Source organism: Sphaerodactylus townsendi, linkage group LG01 (assembly GCF_021028975.2).
Source record: "Sphaerodactylus townsendi isolate TG3544 linkage group LG01, MPM_Stown_v2.3, whole genome shotgun sequence".
Classification (NCBI taxonomy): Eukaryota; Metazoa; Chordata; class Lepidosauria; order Squamata; family Sphaerodactylidae; genus Sphaerodactylus; species Sphaerodactylus townsendi.
In genome coordinates, this window is record NC_059425.1 from 142773479 (window position 1) to 142795425 (window position 21947).

The window sequence follows — 21947 nt, forward strand, 5'->3', positions numbered from 1 at the left end:
TTTTTTTCAAGCAAGCCTTTATTGGCATAGACAACAGTAAAAAAACTGATTAAAAAACATACAGTACAGGAAATAAATGTTAAGTGGAGGGAAATCTACTGGCATTTAGTAATTTCCAGGAGAAAGTCTGCCACTATTGTACAGAGAGAAGGATCAGGATTGTCCAGCAAGTAGTGTAATCTAAATAAATCGGGCAGATCGGGTAAATGTAAAGGAGCAAGATTCACATACTTGGATCTGATTTCCTTGAATCTGAAACAGTGTAATAATTGGTGGGCCAGAGATTCAACTGAGCCATCGTTACATGGGCACAATCTTTTAGCCTTTTCTTGCTTGTTAAATCTGCCATGTAACAAGGCAGAAGACATAACATTAAACCTGGCGAGCATTATGTCTCTCCTTTGAGCAGGGTTTATTAAACAATACAGGTAGTGTGCCAAGTGGCCCTGTTCATATGGGAGAGAAAAATACAGGGGGGGAGCATGTTTTCTTGGCTGCGGTGATTAGGGTAGAGAACTCTCTATCCAATAGTTGACCTTTTAATTTTCTATAGGCTTCTGAATAGGACAAAGGGCAAAGTGAATCCACTGACAGTCTAATAGAAGCCATTTTTTCTTCGATTATGGAAAACCAGGGGTTGGAATGGGTGTCACAGAGCAGACGGAGGACCAGGGAATTACAGTCCGAGAGAAAATGGATTCGCAGCCAGAATCTAAAAGCCCTCAGCCAAGCAGCTGATTCCAAGGAGTTTTGACCTAACTCCAGACAAAGGGCAGCATAGGGCACACAATTTGGGAGTCCAATTATCTTATGAAAAAAAATGGATTGAAGGGAATTCAAGGAGTGGTTAATAGCTTGAATCCAAATTGTGACTCCGTAAAGCAATCTCGAGGCGACTTTGGCATTGAAAAATTTGAGGGCAGGAGGGATAAAGGAATGACCACAGTTGTAGAAGAAACATAGTAATGCTGACATACTGTTAGATGTAGCAAGGAGAGTGGCCTTCCTATGGGTTATAGGAGAATGAAAGGCCGAGGTACTTATAGCACTTAACCTGTTCAATTTGGGTGCTATTCATTGCCCATGTGAGCTTCTTAAAGCGCCTAGAGAAGACCAAAACTTTGGTTTTTCATAATTAATTGTCAGTCTGTTGGATTCACAGTAATCCACACAGCACTTCATTAAGCGTCTGAGGCCAACTCTGGATTGAGAGAGGACAGCATCATCTGCATAGAGCAGAATTGATACATGGGATGTACCCAGTTTTGGGGCATGGCTGTTCACTGTTGAGAGAGCAGAGAGGAGATCACTTAAGAAAAGATTGAAAGGAGTGAAGGCCAGGACGCAGCCCTGTTTGACCCCTTTGGAAATTGAAATACTATCTGTCAAAAGGCCTTTGTGGGAACACTTGATCTGGCAACTGGTATTTGTGTGCAGTTGCCTAATTAAGAACAGGAGTCTGGCATCAATGTTGAGGGCAGCCAGTTTTGCCCAGAGAAGTACTCTCTGCACATAGTCAAAGGCAGCCTTTAAATCAATAAAGGCAGCGTAGAGTTTGTTATCTGCATTGATTGAGTATTTACTGGCTAGGTGTAATAGCACCAAGGCGTGGTCCAGAGGAGATTTCCCCTTTACGAAAGCCTATTTGTTCAGCCCCCACTGCACCAGAATGGGAAAGCCACAGAGGAAGTTTCCTCAGTAACTATTTAGCATAAATCTTCCCTATCACTGAGAGAAGGCTGATGGGGTGGAAGTTGGCGGGCTCTGAATGACTTCCTTTTTTATGAATGGGAAACACATTTGCAGACAGCCAAGTCTTGGGTATCATACCTGAGCTGTTTATTCGGGTAAAAAGAGTGGCCAGGATAGGGGCCCACCAGTCAGTATGAAATTTCAGAATCTCTGGAATTATAGAATCAGGGCCAGGGGTTCCCAAAAGTATGATATTTCATTGAAATTTCCCACTACCAAACATGGCTAGGGGTACTTCTCACTGCTAATATAGCTGAAGAGCCTCTGCTGTGTACCTTCCCATATAAAACTTTTTATTTCAGTCAGCTAGGAGATTGGCCTATAAGTGAGAAATCATCTTGTTCAAATCTCATCTTTTCAGCTATGATAGCTTTAAGATAACTTGTTATCAGCCTAAACCTTCCCATCTTCAGTATGGGAGCCACAATACTGATGTATCTTCTCCCAGATTCTAGTCCAGATTGCTGTCCACCAAACTATATTATGTTTTAATAAAGTTTCATTGGTGATTTCCGCACAGCAGAAATAAAATGTCTTGAGGACATTTTAAAAAGCATTTTGGGGAAGTAGTTCGGCCAGGTCTCTTCTCCAAAATGTCGTCAAAACATTTTATTTTTAAACTAGCAATCTTTTCCCCCAAACCCAGGTTGAAGATGTTTCCTGCCTGCTGAATGAATAAAATCAGGCAGGAAACACTTTATTTCTCCTGCACAAACCTTTTACTTTTATTTTTGCCATTTGTGTCCGCTATTTTGTGTGCTGCAGCAGGGATTCTCTGAAAGTTCCCCACTGAGGTTTCTTCTGCTTGCAGCTCATCTATGCACATTTTTTGTGTAAAAAGTAAATGAATAAAGGTTGTTTTGCCTAGCGATCTTGCACTTGCGTTGTATTTCCTTTTTTTGTTTCAAAGGTATGTCTACAAAGCTACCATGCAAATATGTGCATATTGCAGCTTCTTTAATTGTGATGTCACAGCTTTGCAGACATACACCTGAAAAGAAAAAGAAAAGTGACACATGCATGGGATCACTAGGCAAAACAAACTTTATTCATCTACTTTTTACATGGAAATCATGCACGGATGAGCTGCAAGCAGATGAAACCTCCATGGAAAACTGTCACCAAAGTGGGAGGCACAGAGGGTCTCTACAGCAGCGCACAAATGATGGGTGCAACTATGAAACTAACAAGAGCTCTGTGCAGCAGACAGGAAAAAAGATTTGTTTTGGCTGGCAATGCTTTTGGCTGGGTGTTTTTGGCTGGCTGTGTGCGAACTTAAAAAGCTAAAACAGATCTTTTAAAAACGTCTGCAGGATGTTTTATTTCAGTTGTATGAAAATCACCATTTTCTCTGCATTCATCTGCACATGTATGTTTTCATGCGTTTAAAATATGATCAAGTTATAGTCTCACTGGCAAGGCACCGATTAGCCTGATGGGGAATATAAAAGCCTAAATGTTTTACTAGATAACTTTTTTTTGTAAGATTCAGATTTAAGCAGCAAATCTCCTATATAAACAACCTGCTTCTGTTCGCCGAAGGTTTTATCTAGCAGGATTTGCAGCTGATATTTCCTCACTAGGCAGTTAGTGGTAAGTGAAAAGTGCCGTTTTCTAGCATCTGAAGTGTTAGATTTTATCCAGATTAGTTTAGTTGCCAAAATATACATAATATTTTTGAGTTACCTCCAGTTTCTAATCCAATGCTTCCCTCACATTAACTATTCCTGTGCCCTCTCACAGAATATCCTTGTCTAATTAAAAATTCCTACTTTACCCCCCACCCCACTCAGCTGCCGTGTTCACTGTTTTTATAACCCGTCCAAATTCCTCCCTCTTATCCCCTTAAGAACACATAACCCTGTGCAGTATCCGCCTCCCCTTCTCCTCAGAATTATTAAGTCAGTCACTGGAGTTTCATTCCCTATAGACATCCTGCAAGAGGCAGAGAAAACTGACTCGGGGACATATCCCCACCTTTCCTTCCTTTGATGAGACCAAAATTAAACGATTCAATGGTCTAGCAACCTAAATGTTATGATAGGGTGTGAAAATGAAGGACAACAGGTAAGCAATCAAGTATATTTCTAAATGACAGCAGGGGAGAGAGAGAGATCAATTGATTGCATTTAACATAGACTTCACTGGTTGAGTTGTACTTCTTTTCGTTGTGACGCTTATGCATTTAATTATTGAAGTGCATTTTGTTTTCATCAGGAAAAAGATGCAGCCATGAAATCTTGGCAAACTGCTTGCTAACAAAGCTTCAAAATCATTCATTGTGGTTAGACGAAAAGGGATGATTTTATTTGGATGTATTTAAGCTGTCTTTTTCTACAGGAAATATCCAGTTTTCTTCTACATGTGCTGTTTTTTGGGGTTTCCAGCATCAGCTACCATTCAACAGAAGACAAGTAAGAATCTGCTTTATTATGTTTACTTAAAATTGTTGCAGTCAAAACTATTATCCCATAGCTTCCTATACATGCAAGCCTAAAGTGGTTAGTGATGTAACTAGGTTATTAATGAATTAATGATAAATGAATAATATAACTGTATTGAAAATAACACCTTTTAATGATTACTTTAAATTTTTACTTTTATACTTATATTTTTTATGTTGCTTAACAAAGAAAATAGTAAAATTAGAGAGTAAAAATAGGTGTAGTCACATGTTTTACTGGATCAACATCTTTTGTTAGGAATATACACACGGAATAGAACTAAAGAAGACAAAGTTCTCTAAAGCTTGAAAAACATGCATATTCCTACACTTAAAAGTTCCCAGTAAAAGACCTGGCCTGAATCAGACAGTGAGATGACCGTAAATCCAAATATTTGATCCAGAACACTGACTTTCTAATTTTTCAAATTTTATGTTCTAAGACCGGCCTGTCAGCATTATCTTTATACAACTCTATTGGGCAAAGTTACTAAATAATTAGTTGCATTGGAAAAATAAAATCACGAGAACAATGACAACCTATGTTCTTGGAGTAGGTGAGGCAAACATTTTAATGCATTTCATTATTTAGTTATCGGAGATGGGAACTACCATTTATAATCAGTTTTTGTGCTGGATAACAGCCTCTCTATGGGCAGGCAAAGTATTTCATTTCAAGCTGTACAAATCTTTCTTTAGGTCTCTATTGACATTTTCCCACTGGACTTGAAACACTACAGAAATAGATCTCTTAAGTCAACCTAAACTGATGTTTAATTTTCCATTTTGTTTTTTTTTAGGGAGGGGTTTGGGGGTACATGGATGGGTTGAGATTCCCACCACCATCAAGTGTTCACAGTTGGTGCTTTGAGTGAGCTCGTCAAATGGTGAAATGGCTATTTGTTCTTGCAAGAGACTTTCTTTTATGCTCTTGTTCACAACCACTGAATGCCTTTACCCTGCAGGGTATGTGATCAAACATGGGAAAGGAAAAAAAAATCTGGGAACATCTGAAATATCAAAGGTGAATGGAGGGAAGCCAAGAGCTTTGAATCTCAACTGTTGGTTGAGTTGAGGTAGACTTGGCATTTGTTTGTTTTGAATTAAGTGTACGTGTTGACTTAACTAACTAGCTAGCTAGCAATTTTTAAAGGTTTTCCAAACCACAAGACATTTTGCACTGTAGAACTCTTTATATAAGTCCACGTCTGGGAAGGTAGCTGACCTTCTGAAAAGCAAGGAAGAAAACAGTTACCCACCTCTGCTATTTTATACATTTTGTGAGAAATCTAACACCATATTCACTATCCTCTGAACTGTGCAGACATGGTGGCAGAATCTCATTTGTCTGGAGCTGTGACCAGAATATCCTCCCTCTATTTTTGTGGATCTTCTTAATCCATTTGTCTTCCTGAGTTTTTTACATTCTGATTAAATTAAAAACAGTTCTTTCTTAGGATCAGGACTGAAAGCAGTCTTGGGCATCAATTGAGAATGTGGGATTTATTTTAATAAATAAGTACCATTGATATGTGGTGAGTATCTCACCTCCAAGGAAACTACTAATGTTATATTGAATATTCCTTGCAGGGTTTCCATTAACATTCAGTTCCAACACACAGGCTGACCTCTGCCCAATTAGAAGGATTGGCCAAGATGACTTACCAGGCAAGTATATACATGCAACTATATATGTGCTTCTTTCAAATAAATTGCTTTGTAGTATTTTTAGGCCTTCCTCTATTTTTGATTTTTACTTCTACCAGGCTTGTAGAAATCTCACTTTGTTGAAACAAGTCTGCTATTTATAGACAATGTTATTCAATTTACACCATTTCTCAGTCTAAAAATTTCAAATGTATACGTTTGTTCCTTTTTTAGGATATGATCTGATCTCACAGTTCCAGCTTGATAAAGCAGCTTCCAGAGGCATTATCCGGCGAGTGGTGGGCTCCACAGCTTTACAAGTGGCTTACAAGTTAGGAACAAATGTAGACTTCAGGATTCCAACTAGGTAACACATGAGGTGTTTTTTCACTATCCTTTTAAATCTCTATTTAAATACATAGTCATCTACTTGACTGGGTAATCCCCTTCTCCCCTTATTTCTAAACCTCTTTTCTTCTGCTTCTGCATGAAGCTTCCAAAGATATGCCTGAACCAGCAGTTTTTGAGGTAATTTAAATTGTACTTGAATACACAGCAAAGAGCTGGATAGTTTGCTCCCTGTATTGTGCTCTAGTTAGCCTTCTGGCTTTGTTCTAGCAGCGTGATACTCAGGGTGAGTTCATGCAGGCATATTCGTCAACCAGAAATGGTGCTGACATACATTTACGCAGTTGCCACCAAGAATCATAAACAGGGGATGGAGGATCATCACAAAAAAATTCAGTGGAAGGAGTTCATTCCTGCACAGCTACAAGTAATTGTTGAATAGTAACTTACTGCATCATGAGATACTGACATCAGTTGAACTACAAATTCTGAAGACTTAGGTGGAGCTGGAATGTCTGCCAGGTCCTCTTTCCACGACAGACTTCCTCTGAGCAGTTTCAAAGGTTCTGCTGACCCCTAGGAGAAAATTTTCAGGAGACTCAGTGGGCTACAACAGGTGGCGAAAATCAGCAGACGATATAGCTCCCTCTTAAGAAAATGTAAATCCCCTGAGGTCTTTGGAACTGTGTGGCTGGAGACAGGCCACTGTTATATCTACATTAGGAGCCTTTAGGATTTCATACCAAAAGTAGTCCTCATGTAGTACACTTTATACTTGTTTGGACAGACTTTTTCCATCCCAGCAATGCTTGGATGTACATTATGTCCCCATTCAAGCACTGCCATAACTTCAAGTGTACATTTCCACTGAGTCACCTTCCACCCGGCCCCCAAAGAAAGGTACATATTACTCTCAATTTCTTTCCTCCTGCTGCATAGGCTTATAGCAGTTTTGCATGTCTGAAGTACCTAATGTGAACTGATTGCATGAATCAGGAAGAGAAAATTTATTCAAGGTATTCTCAGTCTGCAGATGACCCAACTCATCCTCTCCCCCAGCTTCAACTAGTTCAATCAGCAGAATTTTAAGTGTCAACAGAAACCTTTTTCAATGTCTGTGAAATTAACTGATTATTTGTTTTATTTTGTTCAGCTTATAGGCCACCCTTCTCCATGTGGGCTCAGGGCAGCTGATAACAACAGTTAATAACAATAAATCATCAATAAAAATTCTTATCCCACCTCTAATGCTGTAAATCTCTATAAGTGATAAACAATCAAAATTGAACTAATCCCCATAAAATCAACATTCACATTCCATATATTATGGAAAGAAATAGATGGGATGAAAAGGACCGGGAGGGAAGGAAAAGGAAAAGAAAGGCCAGCTAAATGGATACTGTTACTGCTTCAACCATGAGTCTGGCGGAACAGCTCCATCTCACAGGCTCTGTGAAATTGTGTTAAATTCTGAAGGGCATGGGTCTTATTTGATTGAGCTTAAATCTCTGGTTCCAGTTGAAGACAGACAACTTTTGGGCTTGGAATCACCCATAGGTTGGTATTTGCCAAGAGTAAAGCTCTTTGGGGAGCATATTGGGAGAGGTGGTCTGGGAGATATGAAAGCCCAAGGCTGTTTAGGGTTTTAAAGGTTAAAACCAAACCTTGGTTAAAACCAAAACCTGATTTAGTCCTTCACCCAAAGCAGTTACAGCTGGTGGAGCACTGGTTGGATGTGTATCTGCCATGGGGTCCTGGTGAGGACCCATTCTGCCACATTTTTCCAAAGCAGCCCTGTGTAGAGTGAGTTGTAATCTTTTAGCCTGTAAGTGACTGTTGTATGAATCATTGCAGGTACGTTGGGTTTGGACAGGAAGGGTGCCAGCAACCTTTCCTTATGAAGATGATAAAATGCTTGATGAGTCACTTTTGTGACACATCTTCATAGATAAGGTGGCATCCAGGATCACACCCAGACTCTTAATTGTCAACATGGGTGTTAGCTGCACACTGTCAAGAGTCAGAAACTGTCCATCCCCCGCCCCCTCCATCTCAGTCATAGAACCTCTGTTTTTGTTGGATTTAACTTCAGCCAGCTCTGCCTCAACTATTTCAGCACAGCCTCTAAGCATCTGGCCAAATATTCTGGGTGGTATCCAGATGATCACCCATCAGCAGATATAGCTGGGTGTCAGCGTACTAATAACAACCCATCTGAAGCTCTTGACCAATTTGGCAGGAGGACACATGTATATGTTAAATAACATTGGATAGAGGACTGCCCCTTGAGGGACCCTACACATCAATGAGTGGTGTGCCAAGATCCTTTCTCTGATTATCACCTTCTGTCCCTTGCCCTGGAAAATCAGACCAGCCACTGCAAGGCTGTCCCAGGTATTCCTGCATCGGTGAGACAGTGAGTCAAAAGATCATGGTTGACTAAGTCAGAATGAGCATTATCAGCAGTGCCAACCTGCTTCAGTCTAGCTGTCTCCAGATATCCTCTGTGAGAATGATCAGAGCCATCTTCATCCAGCAACCAGAGCAGAAGCTGGACTGAAATGGGTCCAAGACCAGTGTGTCCTCCAGGAAATCCTGGAGCTTTTCGCAGTGGCTCTCAAATACCTTACTCAGCAAATTACCTGTTTTACAAATTGAAATGATACCTTGTAACTGAATATGTTCCTATTCTTCAATGCAAATTATTTTTATTAATATTTCTAAATCATTTCAAAATGTTGTAGAATTTTAACCCCCTCTCCCCTCCACACACACACCTTTAAATACAACGCTGTGTGAACTGGAAAAAGGACGCAGCCACATCAGGCGGTGACTACAGGCATCCATTCCAGGTGGCCAAATTATGACCAATCCCATGAGTGAATCTCATAATGCCACCTCAGAAGAGGGGGAAATATATTTGATGCAACTTGACCAACCCGCTTGTGAGTAATACAACCGTTCTAAGCTCCTGCTGGTAAAGCCGTTACACATCTCTACCCCTACACTATCGTCATATGAAGCATGTAATTATTTTTAATATTAGACTGGGATGCAACAACAGCTAGCTATTATTCAGGAAAGGTGCTAGCTTTCCTGTAATTTGTTTGGGTTTGGTTGAAAGGTCTCACTGTCTTTTCTTGCTTGTTAACTGATTGGACATAGCTCCATCTGGTGGCGTTACAGTGGTGCTGTTCACAAGCACAAGTGCTGAAAGAGTCACTATGGACTCTTATAAGCCAAATAGATCAATTTTACATGCTGTAGTAAATATATACTGCCAGCTGTGTCTGAGTCACTCTTTTCTTGTTCTGGGAAGGGATCAGGTAACATTAAAGAATCTGCAAAAGGTGGCTGGGCTGGGATTATCCCACAGTGGATAGCATGAGTTAGGAGTCTGAGCTCATGAATGCTATGGTAAACAAATAGAGGAGAAATGGGTGTAAATGCTTTATGTAAAATGCATCAGATGAGAAGCTAGGTCGTTCTGTAGAAAATAGAAGTCCTAGGAGGATCTGTTTCATAAGTTTATGTATCATTGCTACTCTTGGTCTCTATTAAGGGATTTTCTTTTTTATGTATTGTCGAAGGCTTTCAGAGCCGGATTCAACTGGTTGTGGTGGGTTTTCCGGGCTGTGAGGCCGTGGTCCGGTGGATCTTGTTCCTAACGTTTTGCCTGCATCTGTGGCTGGCATCTTCAGAGGTGTATCACAGAGGGAAGTCTGTTATGCACTTTGTCCAGAGAGAAGAGAATGTTTGGGGTATATATTGTCCATGTCCCAGGGTGGGGAACCAATCAGTAAGTGTTTGAGTGGAACTTGTTATGCAAAGATGTGGTTGATAGTATTGTAGTGCGGGTGGGGCTTATCAGTCCAGTGTGTGATTCACCTTTTCATGCCCTGCATCAGAAATTAGGCCATGAATTTTACTACTACAGCAGCAGGGGCATTAGTGCAGCATGGGGGCAAATCCTTCATTGGGTGACCTGCTGCTGGCTGATGTTAACTTGTCCCACCCCCCATGCCCCAACATCCCTGCCTGGAGGAAAACTATGGAATGGCAAGCCTGGGATCTGCAGGGGCATTGTATACTGCATGGTTCTCTTGCCACTTGGTGATGAGAAACAGCCAACAATTTCTGGACTGGGCTGTGTGGCCCCCAGTGCCAAAGACATCTTATGGGGGTCCTCAAAAGGGGGGGGATGGGCACCTAATATCCATATAGGTAGTAGAATGTTGTCTGTTATGAACTTAATTACAAAACAGTAGACTACCCCTGCATCCTTGGATGCACAGACATATTAAAGTATGAGCAGAATCATGTTATCTGAATAATTTTGTAGTCTGGGTCTTGGTTGTTTCCTAGGGTTGAAAATATACTGCTTTGCTTTGACATGCTTAAGTTTGGTTGGATTCCTCTGCTTCCGTCCTGTAAGAACAATAGAAATCATCAGTTCCTCATATCTGATTGAGTTTGGACCATTGTTTCTTTAATTCTTGGCAGTTTGTGTTAATTTTCTCCAAGAGGACATATGTCTTTGTTGGAAAATTACCAGTGAGGAACGAAATCCAGGGCTAACAGACAATGACATGTTTTAATGAAAATGTTGACCAATCTCACTTTGCTTCTCAATCTCTAGATTGACCTGCCTTTTGCTCATAAATAAATGCTGAAATATATGTGCTTTATGGCAGGCAGTACTGAGAGCAAGTGCCACAGAAACGTCTTTTTTTCTGGATCTTGAGCTTTCTTTTATTTCTAAGTCCTTTGTTTAATGGAATTTTTCTTTGTGCAAATCCAAGGATGGGCAAAGTAGCTGAGTCAGAAATAACCTTTCTGCTAGGGTTTTGACCAATCAGTAAAAAGGCATTGGAATAACTGACAAGTACTAGGGACTTTCGTGTAAATATTTATATCAACAAAGCAAACACCAACAGTAGTATTTAATACAATTAAATACCTGTAGACTTATGAGGCTACCTGTATTTGAATGCTGTCTGTTCTGCATTGACTCATCCCTTTATGCCCCTTTTCTTGCTAAGGGCCTGAAGTTAGATATAGTAAGAACTGGGAAAAGGGGCATTTTCAAGATATCTGGCCTATTAGGTGATAATTGCTGTAGTCTTTGTGTGTAAAATTGGGCAATATAAAAGAAGAGTCCAAGAGAGTTCAAAATCTGGGTGGGAGGTCTTACTCTACAGACAAAACTAGCCTCAAGTATTCTCATGTTTCACTAGGATTAATAAAACATTCATGTACTTGCAGTTTATTTTGAAATGACCAACTCTAAACTTTCTAAAGCATTGAAAAAGTTACGAAGCAGTAATTGTTGTACTGGCAATATGCGGAAAAGGTTTAGCATACAAAATGCTGCCTCCTTTGCACCTCCTTTGTCGAATGAAGCAAATTTCAATTACTATTCAGTGCTTCTGATTTGCATATCTCCAAGGAAACCTTGGAAATTAATGTAAGAATAAAAACTAGGAGATTATCTGTTTTGTCCCAGTGATTTCCCTGTCCCCAATAAATAATGCAAAATGAATTTTTTGCCACTAGTATTTTTTTTTAGCAAGAAAGGCAGCATATAGCATGAAAGCTACTTTGTTGAAATTAAGCTTGATTTCTTGGGAAATTAAATTGAAGGTTCTTTTTACTCTGCTGGTTCCATGTATGACAGGTGACTGAAGAGCCTGCTTTACCACATTCGGGCTATGTAAGCCTAGAGAAAAGATGGTTGTGTGCTTTCTGCTGACTTACACACATTGGCTTGTGGAATGGACAATGCAAACCTTTAAAAAGCAAAAGTTTCAGTGCTGCACCAGAAGCTGCCCATGTGAATTTTGAATGTACCCACAGGAAGCCCATAATTGTTTCACTACATAGGAATACAAATAGACTTTACCACATTAGACATTTATTTTTGATTCCTGCTGTTCACTGAAAAGGTTGTATGAAATCCTTCACAGCCACACATCTCATAGATACATTGGTGATCATAACCCTTTTCAGTTATTACATCCTTGGCTGTGTACTGTGACTGTGTGTACAGAATGAATGTTCTAAACACTATCCTCCCAATATATGTCATCAATCACCATTTCTTCTGAAAGGGATCTGTTAATTTTGTGCCTACATGCATAATCAGACATCAGTTTAATTTGAAGTCTGCTATCTATGTTTAAAGTTGGAATATAGGTGTGCCACTCCTTTCAGAAGAAACAGTGATTGTTTATATGGAGAGAACTGTACATAACACGTATATTGTGTGTGTCCTCTCAAACATAATATCTGAAAATGCTCATGTATCAACAGGAACTGCTGCACAGAATAGCCATGAAGATAAAATTGGACCCCAGCAAGTTCACTGAAGGATGGGTGGACAATAAATTTAATTTACAATTCAATCTACATTTACTACACCTTTACTAAGCTGACTAAAGTTTGCAGAGATGCTGGAAATGTCAGTTGAAGAGCTGTACTGTTAGAGATGTTAAAACCAGAAGCATAATAATGAATTCCGTCTATGACTTTACTGTCAGCAAATGTATAAATCTCATGAGGAGGCAGCCAACAGCATGTGTCCTGGCAATGCTCAACTAAATTTTACCTGAAATATTATGGTAGTTTTAATAGGTCCATCGTGATCATATTTTTGCAAGTACTATCACCTGCATTTAATTTGCATTACTTTATACTCACAACTCTGCCAATTAATCATTTTACATAGTACTGTAAGCTCATCTAAAATCCTATGAAAACTATTTATTACAGAAGGAGTAGGCAGAACAATGATTTTTTTTAAAAGCCAGAAGAAAGAACCAACTACAAGAATCTGCACAATTAAAATCTGATTGTTTTAAATGTGAAGAAATAAAAATGTGTGCGTTAATTTCCTTGGATGGGTTAAGAAGTCCACTGAAGCAAAGTTTCTTCTGATTTTAAGGCATGGGGATCAGATCAAGCGCAAATTCCTATTAGGATGAAATAGCAGGAGCAGGTCTTTGATGCAGTCAGGAGGAACTTTACAACCATTGACTCTATAGCTGCTAATGTTATCAGACACAAGGCAGATGTAGATATGATCATACAAACGTAAATATGCTGTTATAGGTCAACACTGTTACCAATTGCTTTGATTTAATTCTCAGCACTGGTTTGTAGTTATTGTTTGAAAATTCCTAAGCTTAAGGCCTTGCTTTGGAGTTATCTGAGATGTATAAAGCTAATGTTGTTGAGTAACTATAAGTTCTCTCACCTGTAGGATAGCTGAACTAATAGTATGTTGGGTGCCTCAAACTACCAGTGCATACGTATTATATTGAGGTAGTGGTCTCATTTTGGCTCTGAAGTGACAATTTATCCAAGTGCTAAATTAAGACAGCTAATGACCAACAACATCAAGTGTATATTATTTCCACTTTACACAGATCTTTATATCCTAATGGATTACCTGATGAATACTCCATTCTAACTACTTTTCGAATGACTGGAAGTACGCTGCAGAAGTACTGGAGCTTTTGGCAAGTTCTGGACTCTTCTGGAAAAGAACAAGTTGGATTGAAGTTTAATGGACAAGCCAAGTCTCTTGAATACTCATATAGAGGAACTGATGGAAGACTACAGACAGCAACATTTTTGGATTTGCCCTATTTGTTTGATTCCCAATGGCACAAGGTCATGATCGGCATAGAAAAAAGCACTGCCACTCTTTATGTTGACTGTATTATGATACAGACCCTGAGTATAAGGCCACGGGGAAAGATCAACATCAATGGCTTTACCACACTTGGAAAACTGAAAAATAATCCTCAGATTTCAGTTCCGGTAAGTTTTAAATATTTATCTTTGCAAGTAAAGTTCTTGCTTTGGTGCATTGTGATAATATTTTGGTTCAAGTGGAGCATAAAAAAACCCACACATCTATGTTTTTGATATTATAGGTAAATAATTATTATCTATTAACAAGTTTACCAAAATCCTTTTACACTAAATATCTGGAAATTTGCTTGTACTAAACCTTACTAGAATTGTGTGTATGCTGAGGAAAAATCTTGGGGAATGTATTTAAAATGTACATTGAGAATGGATGCTGAAGATCCATTAAACACTGCTGAAGATTTAAATGTAATTCTTATCATGCTTCAGTACCAAGCACAATTAACAACTTTACAAATTAACAACGAACATACGCAGTGTTGAATTATATTATAGTTGAATAGTTTATCAAAATTAATTATGCTTTTAGTAGCATGAAATGTCCAACCAAATAAAATGGCTGGCCACAATATTACTATTTTATTTGTAGCCCACTTCACCCCAAAGCCTCAGCACAGCAATAACGTGTAAGAGTGTACAACATTTAAATCTATTTGTATGAAACAATACATTTTAATGATACATATGATAATGATACATATACCGCTGTATTTGAAATACACACACACACACACACACACACACACACACACACACACACACACACACACACACACACAAACATATAGTGGTAGATTAAGTATTTGGAATCTGTAGGAATAGTACAAACACCTTGTTTATGTCACTGCCATACACATGCAGAATTTCTTTGTTGAAAAAAGAAAATCCACTGCTCATGTTGATTTTTGAACTTTTCTGCTGTGTTTCTCTGCCAAGAAAGTGGGACCATAGCTGTGATACTGTGTGACAAGCTTATTTATTTTCAGAGATGAATGGTGATTGGTGTGAAGTATGTAAGGAAAGTGTGAACTACACAGTCAGTGATGGATAGAAAATAATTTGTACCTGCCACATCTCCAAGCAGGCTTGGATATATTTGTGAAAGGTTGTTTTTTCTCGTCAGATCATGAGTCATGCCACATTTTATGTCCAATAACATAATAGAGATTTGTTTCAGGGAAAGAGAAGGCAGGAATTCAAGAGTGTGTTCAAAGCAAATTTAATCCAATTCCATAATTCCAAATAGGATCATTCACTGCTGGTTTACTCTATTTTACAAATTTGCAATTTAGTTAATTTGGAATTACTCCAGTTGAAATTTTGTGATTAATACAACCAGCTGTTATTTTCACTCTGTTAATATACTGCTCTTACCAACTATACTGAAATACAGAAAAGTCAACCAAGGTGATGAATGACTCCATTAGGATCCAGCTAGATATGATGTTGAGTAATTTTTTTTCTTTAGAAGTTTTTTCTCAATGAAAATCCAGATACAGTGGGAGTGAACAAAAGTGGTAAATGGCAGGAGGGGGTTGCTTAACCCTTACTTTTTCTGCCATTAGCCTGCTTAAAACGTCTTTCCACAAACTACTGTCTCACCTGGGGCCAGGTCTTAGAGGCAGATCTGCCAGAGGGATATGTGGGATCACAGGTCCCTGGGCGCCACCGATTTGATCATGTGGGGGGCGCAAAAACAAAACCCCACGTGATCAAGCTGCCGCCCCCACACCTCTATTGGAGGCTGCGCCTGCCTCACTTTAGCAGGTGCATCCTCTGATGGAGGTGGGAGGGCGGCCCAGCAGCAGCGAACCCCAGGTGCCCCCCAATTCGAGGGGTGCTCAGTGAGCCTGCGGCAGGCTGCTGTGGCTGCCCACCTCTATTGGAGACTGTGCCTGCCTTGCTCGTGTTCTGCGGTGGCAGGCTGGATCCTGCGCGTCCTGGCCCTGGGAAGGGCAAGAGCCGGCCTGCTGCCACAGCGCTCGCCTGAGCAGCCAGCCTGATCAGCTCGCCATTGAGCCCTGTGCTCTGTGGCCTCCCTGCAGGCTGCTCCTGCCTTCCCCAGTGAGTCCAGGGAATGCAGGGCTCAACAGTGGGTGGCTCCCCAGCCCTGGTGGCTTCCCACCCCTGGGGAGGGCAGGAGATGGCCTGCTGTCACAGTGCCCACTTGAGCAGCCTGCCGTTGAGCCCTACGCTCCCCAGCTTCCCTGCTGGCTGGTGTAAGTGGCACATGAGGGGGCGGGGGGAACCGGGCAGGGCGGGAGCGGGGAGCTAGTCATGCTCCGAGTGCCATTTTCGCCCAGTATGTCTCTGCCAGGTCTTCATGACAAATGACTTTTTGTGATGGGACCCTTTTGCATGCTGTTTAAGAAAGCTCACAGGGGAAGCGTGATTTGGGCTTCTTCTTTTCAAGGGCTATCGCTGTAAAACACCCACATGGATCTCTCAGCTCTATGTCTCTGATTGTGAACCTGGGTTAGGAGAATTATCACCACCTGCACAGTGCTTTATTTTCTTTAGATCCACTCATCTTGCAACCCTTGGCCCGATCTCTCTTCAATCTGCTAGCTGCCTGCATCTCCCCACAAAATGGCCAATACAGCCTCCCGTCAATCAGTCTCTTGCATGTCCCAGAGCCCCAGTATCCCCCGTTCACTTGCTGTGGGGACTTTCAAGACAAGTAGAAAGTGCCCCACTAATTATTGAAAGCTTCCCTTGCAGCTGGGGCAGTATCAGGATACTAACATACCTGTCACCATAAGAGCAAGAAGGTGGGGAAGTCCAAATGAAATTACTGTTGGAGAACTCTATTCAATCCATTTGAGCAGGAGATCCTGCTAGGGACAGTGAGGAGAACAGCTTGTATCACTGAAGTAATGCTTACGTTTTTTTTAAAGATCCAGAATGATGAATGAGTGCAGTGAATCATAGAATTGGAAGAGACCACAAAGGCTATCAAGTCGAACCCCCTACCATTCAGGAATACACATTTAAAGAACTCCTGACAGATGGCCATCCAGCTTCTGGCCATCCAGCTTCTGGAGCAGCAGTGGCGTAGGAGGTTAAGAGCTCATGTATCTAATCTAGAGGAACCGGGTTTGATTCCCAGCTCTGCCGCCTGAGCTGTGGAGGCTTATCTGGGGAATTCAGATTAGCCTGTGCACTCCCACATGCCAGCTGGGTGACCTTGGGCTAGTCACAGCTTCTCGGAGCTCTCTCAGCCCCACCTACCTCACAGGGTGTTTGTGGTGAGGGGGGAAGGGCAAGGAGATTGTGAGCCCCTTTGAGTCTCCTGCAGGAGAGAAAGGGGGGATATAAATCCAAACTCTTCTTCTTCTAAACCGAGGGAGGATGCCCAGATGGATAGGGGAGCAAACTTTATTTGCTTAGGCCATCAGTCTTTGTGATTCCTGCTCAAAAAGTCTATGTTTTACTTTATGAAAAGTTAGCATAAGTAAAGAGTCCAGTGGCAAATCTAGATCTTGTAGTTTGGTGTTCAAATGAGCCCACCAGACCGTTGAATGAAGGAAGGTGAGAGCATGGGTAGTAAATCTAGAATCCTCATGGTTATAGCAAACTCATAGCCAAAACTTGAAGGTGAGACACCAAGCTCTTGTTTCCATCAAATGCTGGCCTACTTCTAAGCACAAAACAGCATAGGGCACAGAATGGGGGATTCCAAAGATCCTGTATAGGAACCTAGATTGAATTAGCTCAATTTCAATGTTCCATGCTTGAATCCATAGTGGGATACCATAAAGGAGCTATTGACAGATTTTGGCGTTAAAGATCTTTAAAGCTGCTGGATTTTTAGGATCCTAGTCCTAAAATCTAACTGCTACAGAACACTGACTGTCGATTTAAAGCAAAGTGTTAAATGTATGTGTGTGTTTGTGTGTGTAAAAATACAGAAACAATAATTAAAACATAAGGCAGAAAGGAAGATAATTACGGGAACACTAGACAAAACAAAAAAGTTTCCACCCATTGATGGCAGACACTAATAGGAGGAGATAGTTGAATATCCTTGGGGAGGGAGTCCCATAAATTTGGTAACATAACTGAGAAGGCCCTCTCTCAACCTGCCATCTGTCCAACCTCAGAAAGCTGGGACACCTAAAGCAGGGCCTGAGAAGATGATTGTAGTTATCGCATTGTTGATAATTCTTGCTGCATGGTTGTCCCATGCAATATAGGTTAGATAGTTTGTATGCCCCACTTTGTAGGTTCCTGTGGTTCAGAACTAGCATGTGATATAAATAATCTCTCTTATAGGATCCTAGTTATAAGATGGTCCCTTGAACTGCTCAATCATATAATGATCCTAAGAGTAATCTGCTGTGATTAATCTGAAACTGCCCCCCCCCAAATTATTTGGAAAAGTGTTATTGATATGTATTGTTACAGACAGCTATGTTGACAAAAGACAAAAGAACACAAGGCCTAATTGTGTTCATAGAAGTTCTCCGGCCAGTTTGTTCAGCCAGAAGGAAAATCTCGGTTGGAACCACTCCAGATTCTAGTATGACTGCTTGCTTTATGATTCTGCATTTTTCTGCCTTCTCTTTCATTGCTTTTTTGTGGCTTCATCTTTTGCTCAAATTTGGCCATTGTGATCCAGAACTGCGAGTAGTTCTGGTATCTATGTACCTATTGAAATACAAACAGTGCAGTTGCAGGAGGAATGCCCATAGTGCAATGTGGAGATGCTCTTTAATTTCTTAAGAATTTGTATGGTTGTTGCTTGATTGTTTTGCCTTCAGCACCTGCAGTTCCTTGGGGTTTCTTCAGAGTCCTCATAATCCTTTCAACTTCTCTATTTGCCTGGGATCAATAAAGTGTTATTTTCTAATCAGAAAACCTGTGATATTCAGCAAATTTGTGCAAAAAGTGTGTTGTTGTCATTTCTCACCCCCTGTGGCATTACAAAAATGGAAAATACCTTGTCCAATTGTGGTACAACAGCCAGTGCTTATATAGTAATAACCAGTCCAACATCTGGAAATCTGGAATAGTCATCAGTTGTGAACCAGAGGGAATGTCAGAGAATTCAATCTTAACTTCTACCCAAGGCTGAGAAGGCAAAGTGGTTATTTGTATGGGTAGAACTGTATGCTCCAGTTCTGCTGTCTGATTAAAGATATAAGATTGGACAAAACATTTAATTCCATGTCCATTGTTGGGAACCAGATCTTCTCTCAAAGAAGCTGCTTAGTTTTCATCACTCTTTGGTATCTTTCATGAGCTAAAGATACATTCTGAGTCAACAAGGCATAGCAATCCTGGTTCCTTGTAGCTGCAGGCTTGTGTTGGTGATCATCAGTTCCTGTTGGATGCCAAAAATTTGCTGGAAGTCATGCTTTGAAGTTGGTTTCCCAATTAAGAGCAAATCCTGACTAGCGTTAAGTATGGTTAAAGCAGGCAGGGGAAATTCATGCTGAAAAAGAAAATGGAGGGAAGTTTTGTTAAAACTTGTGCCTGCTACCATACGAAAACCAATCAAGTGCAGACCCAGTTTATTTTTCCCGCCCAGCCGCCTGATCTCCCTGCCTGAAGTTCATTCAAACTGCCACTCAAAATCAACAGCCAATCAGAATGCAGGACACCAGGCATACTCATAGATCTGCTTGCAGCTGCTAACTCAAAAACAACAGCCAATCAGAACGCGGAAGTCCGGACATGCTCAGATCTGCTTCCAACGTAAATACAGAAGTCCTGTGCTTGTGCGGAACAAACTGGAGAATTTCCTCCCAGTCTTAGCTGAATCCCTTAAAAAATGGGCAGTCATGTGATCATCACCCCGTGATAAAATAGACCCAGGTTTTTTTTAAAAAAACGGTGGTACACAGGTATGATTTTGCTAGGTGGAAACGGCCAATCAGTTGTGTGAACACAGTTCATCTAGTGCTTTTTTCTCAGGTAAGAATACACTCCTACTAGGACACTTTTGTTCTTTTTGTTAATTCAGATTCCTGTCTGCATTCTAATATATGCAGGAAGCTTTTCCAACTGTTGTAAGGCCTAAATTACTGACAGCTGATACAGTCCATTTCTTTTTACTTCAGAGATATGGATTCTATTCCCACCTCAGCCAGAGACTCCTCAAGAGACCTTTTGGTTTCTTGTTTTTTGTCTGTTTCCTATTCATAAAATGGGAAAAATTATTAACTATCTTGCCAGGATCAATGAGATAAAGAAGAGCTTTTATTTATGCTGTGCCTAAAAAAGGACAGCATTTAACAGTCAAAACAAATAATACTTTTTTTAAAATGCCAGGGATAGCTGAGAAGAATGTCTTCTCCTGCTAAATCGCAGCCAAAAGGTGAACCTCTGCCAATAGAATTTATTTTTCCTCTCTGTAGTTTGAAATCCAGTGGATGCTGATTCATTGTGACCCTCAACGACCCCAAAGAGAAACTTGCGGTGAACTTATTGGCAGCATCTCGGTGAGAAGAAAGTTGGAGCTCGATGCTTTTAACTTTGGTGCCTGATATCGAAAATGCCTTGACCTCTTTTTCCCCCCTTTCACTTGTACCAATGTGTATACTGAAGAGAATGTTAGTGGGGCCTGGGGTTTCCCTTGCCTAATAATTCTGTTTACAGGTGAGTGTTGCCACAGATATGCATGGGACTAGCTGCAGGGCAAAGGGTTAAAGACCTGGTGTCATTCAATCCCTCCTTTCTAGCCATCTGGTTTCCTCCAATCTCCGTTACCCTCCTCCACAGGCATTCATTAGGAGAGAGAACTGTGTGTGTTGCAGGCTGTGACTTTCAAGAGTTTTAAAGGAGTCCTTCTGCAGGAAATTGTTAAATCCTAAAATTCATCTGTGGCGATCGGAGAAGTGTCTATGGCTAGCTCAGTTCCAGGCAAGGGTTTTTCCCGGCTCCTAGGGGTTTTCCTGCAAGTCATTTGCCTTTGCCTGTCTCAAGTAAGTTTTGCCTGACATTTTCTTGTTCTTTCAGATAAGCCAGACAACTATCGAGGTAAGTTTTAAAGTCAGGATGCTTGCTTATTTCAGAGACTGAAGTGTTTCTATATACTCCTGGCTGTTCTAACTTATGTGCTCCTCACACCCTTCCTTTTTTGGTTATCAATCAAGATTAGTGCAGTAATGGATTTGTAAAGATGTTGTTATGTCAGAAAATAGACAGAAACATCTGGCTGGCCATTCTTGAAGGCACAATGCTTGACTAGGTGGATACTTGATTGGATACAGCTAGGCGATTTATTATTACCTTTAATTTAGTGGAGGCTGCTGTGCAGAACTATTGTTTAGGTAGGACAAAAAGGAACAGTGAGTCCTCCCTTTGTTCTCTGGTCTTGAAGCTCTTTTCAGACAATCTTAGGACAAAACTGTACAGGCATACAGTTGTTCACGCGGGTGGGAGTGGGGCTCTGCTCCAACTACTGAATGTTTGTAGGGTGGAGCCTGGCACTAGGATACTTTCCCGAATATTCTTCACCAGAACTGAAGTTTGAAAAGATCTTGTATCTCTGGCCTAAACAATGCTGCCACTTCTTAAATGAGATCCCTGATATTTTGAATAGTATTTTTCAGTTCATTGTGGATGCATACTTGAAGTGACTTAATATATATTACCCGCTCCTTAACTTGTATAATGCTCATCCTTGTAATCACAATTAGGGCCATGAAAAATGGTAGAAGGGAGGATATAAAATATGAATATTTACATAAAGTAGGGATTCCAATCAATTGAATGACTGTGAATAAAAAATAAGAAATTAATAAAAAAATATTCTGAATTGACTATTTCACAGTTGTGTGTAATATATGATACTATTTATTATTCAAAATTGAGATATCTGATCAGGCTTTCAAAAATTGGGAAATATCAGAAAATGACACAGTGTAATAAAGCATCCTATGAATTTGCCATATTTTAATTAACAATAGACGTCAATAATAAGTTAATTGTTCTTTGGAGGTGTTATGTAAGGAGGGATTATAACTCAGTGGCAGAGCGTGTATTTGTGCATAGAGGATCTGAAGTTCAGTCTTTGATTCACTGGCTTAAGGAT

At 40.4% G+C, this 21947-nt stretch overlaps 1 protein-coding gene across 1 annotated transcript in view; it reads left to right on the plus strand.

Annotated features, from left to right (window-relative positions):
- The first annotated feature begins 3678 nt into the window (after positions 1-3678).
- Positions 3679-21947, plus strand: part of COL9A1 (collagen type IX alpha 1 chain) — an 86204-nt gene continuing 67935 nt past the window's right edge. The window contains exons 1-7 of the mRNA XM_048496309.1: positions 3679-3819; positions 4093-4166; positions 5786-5863; positions 6077-6209; positions 13618-14014; positions 20269-20352; positions 20870-20890. Coding sequence (XP_048352266.1) covers positions 3806-3819; positions 4093-4166; positions 5786-5863; positions 6077-6209; positions 13618-14014; positions 20269-20352; positions 20870-20890 — 801 coding nt within the window. The 5' untranslated portion in view covers positions 3679-3805. The remainder of the gene's footprint in view (positions 3820-4092; positions 4167-5785; positions 5864-6076; positions 6210-13617; positions 14015-20268; positions 20353-20869; positions 20891-21947) is intronic.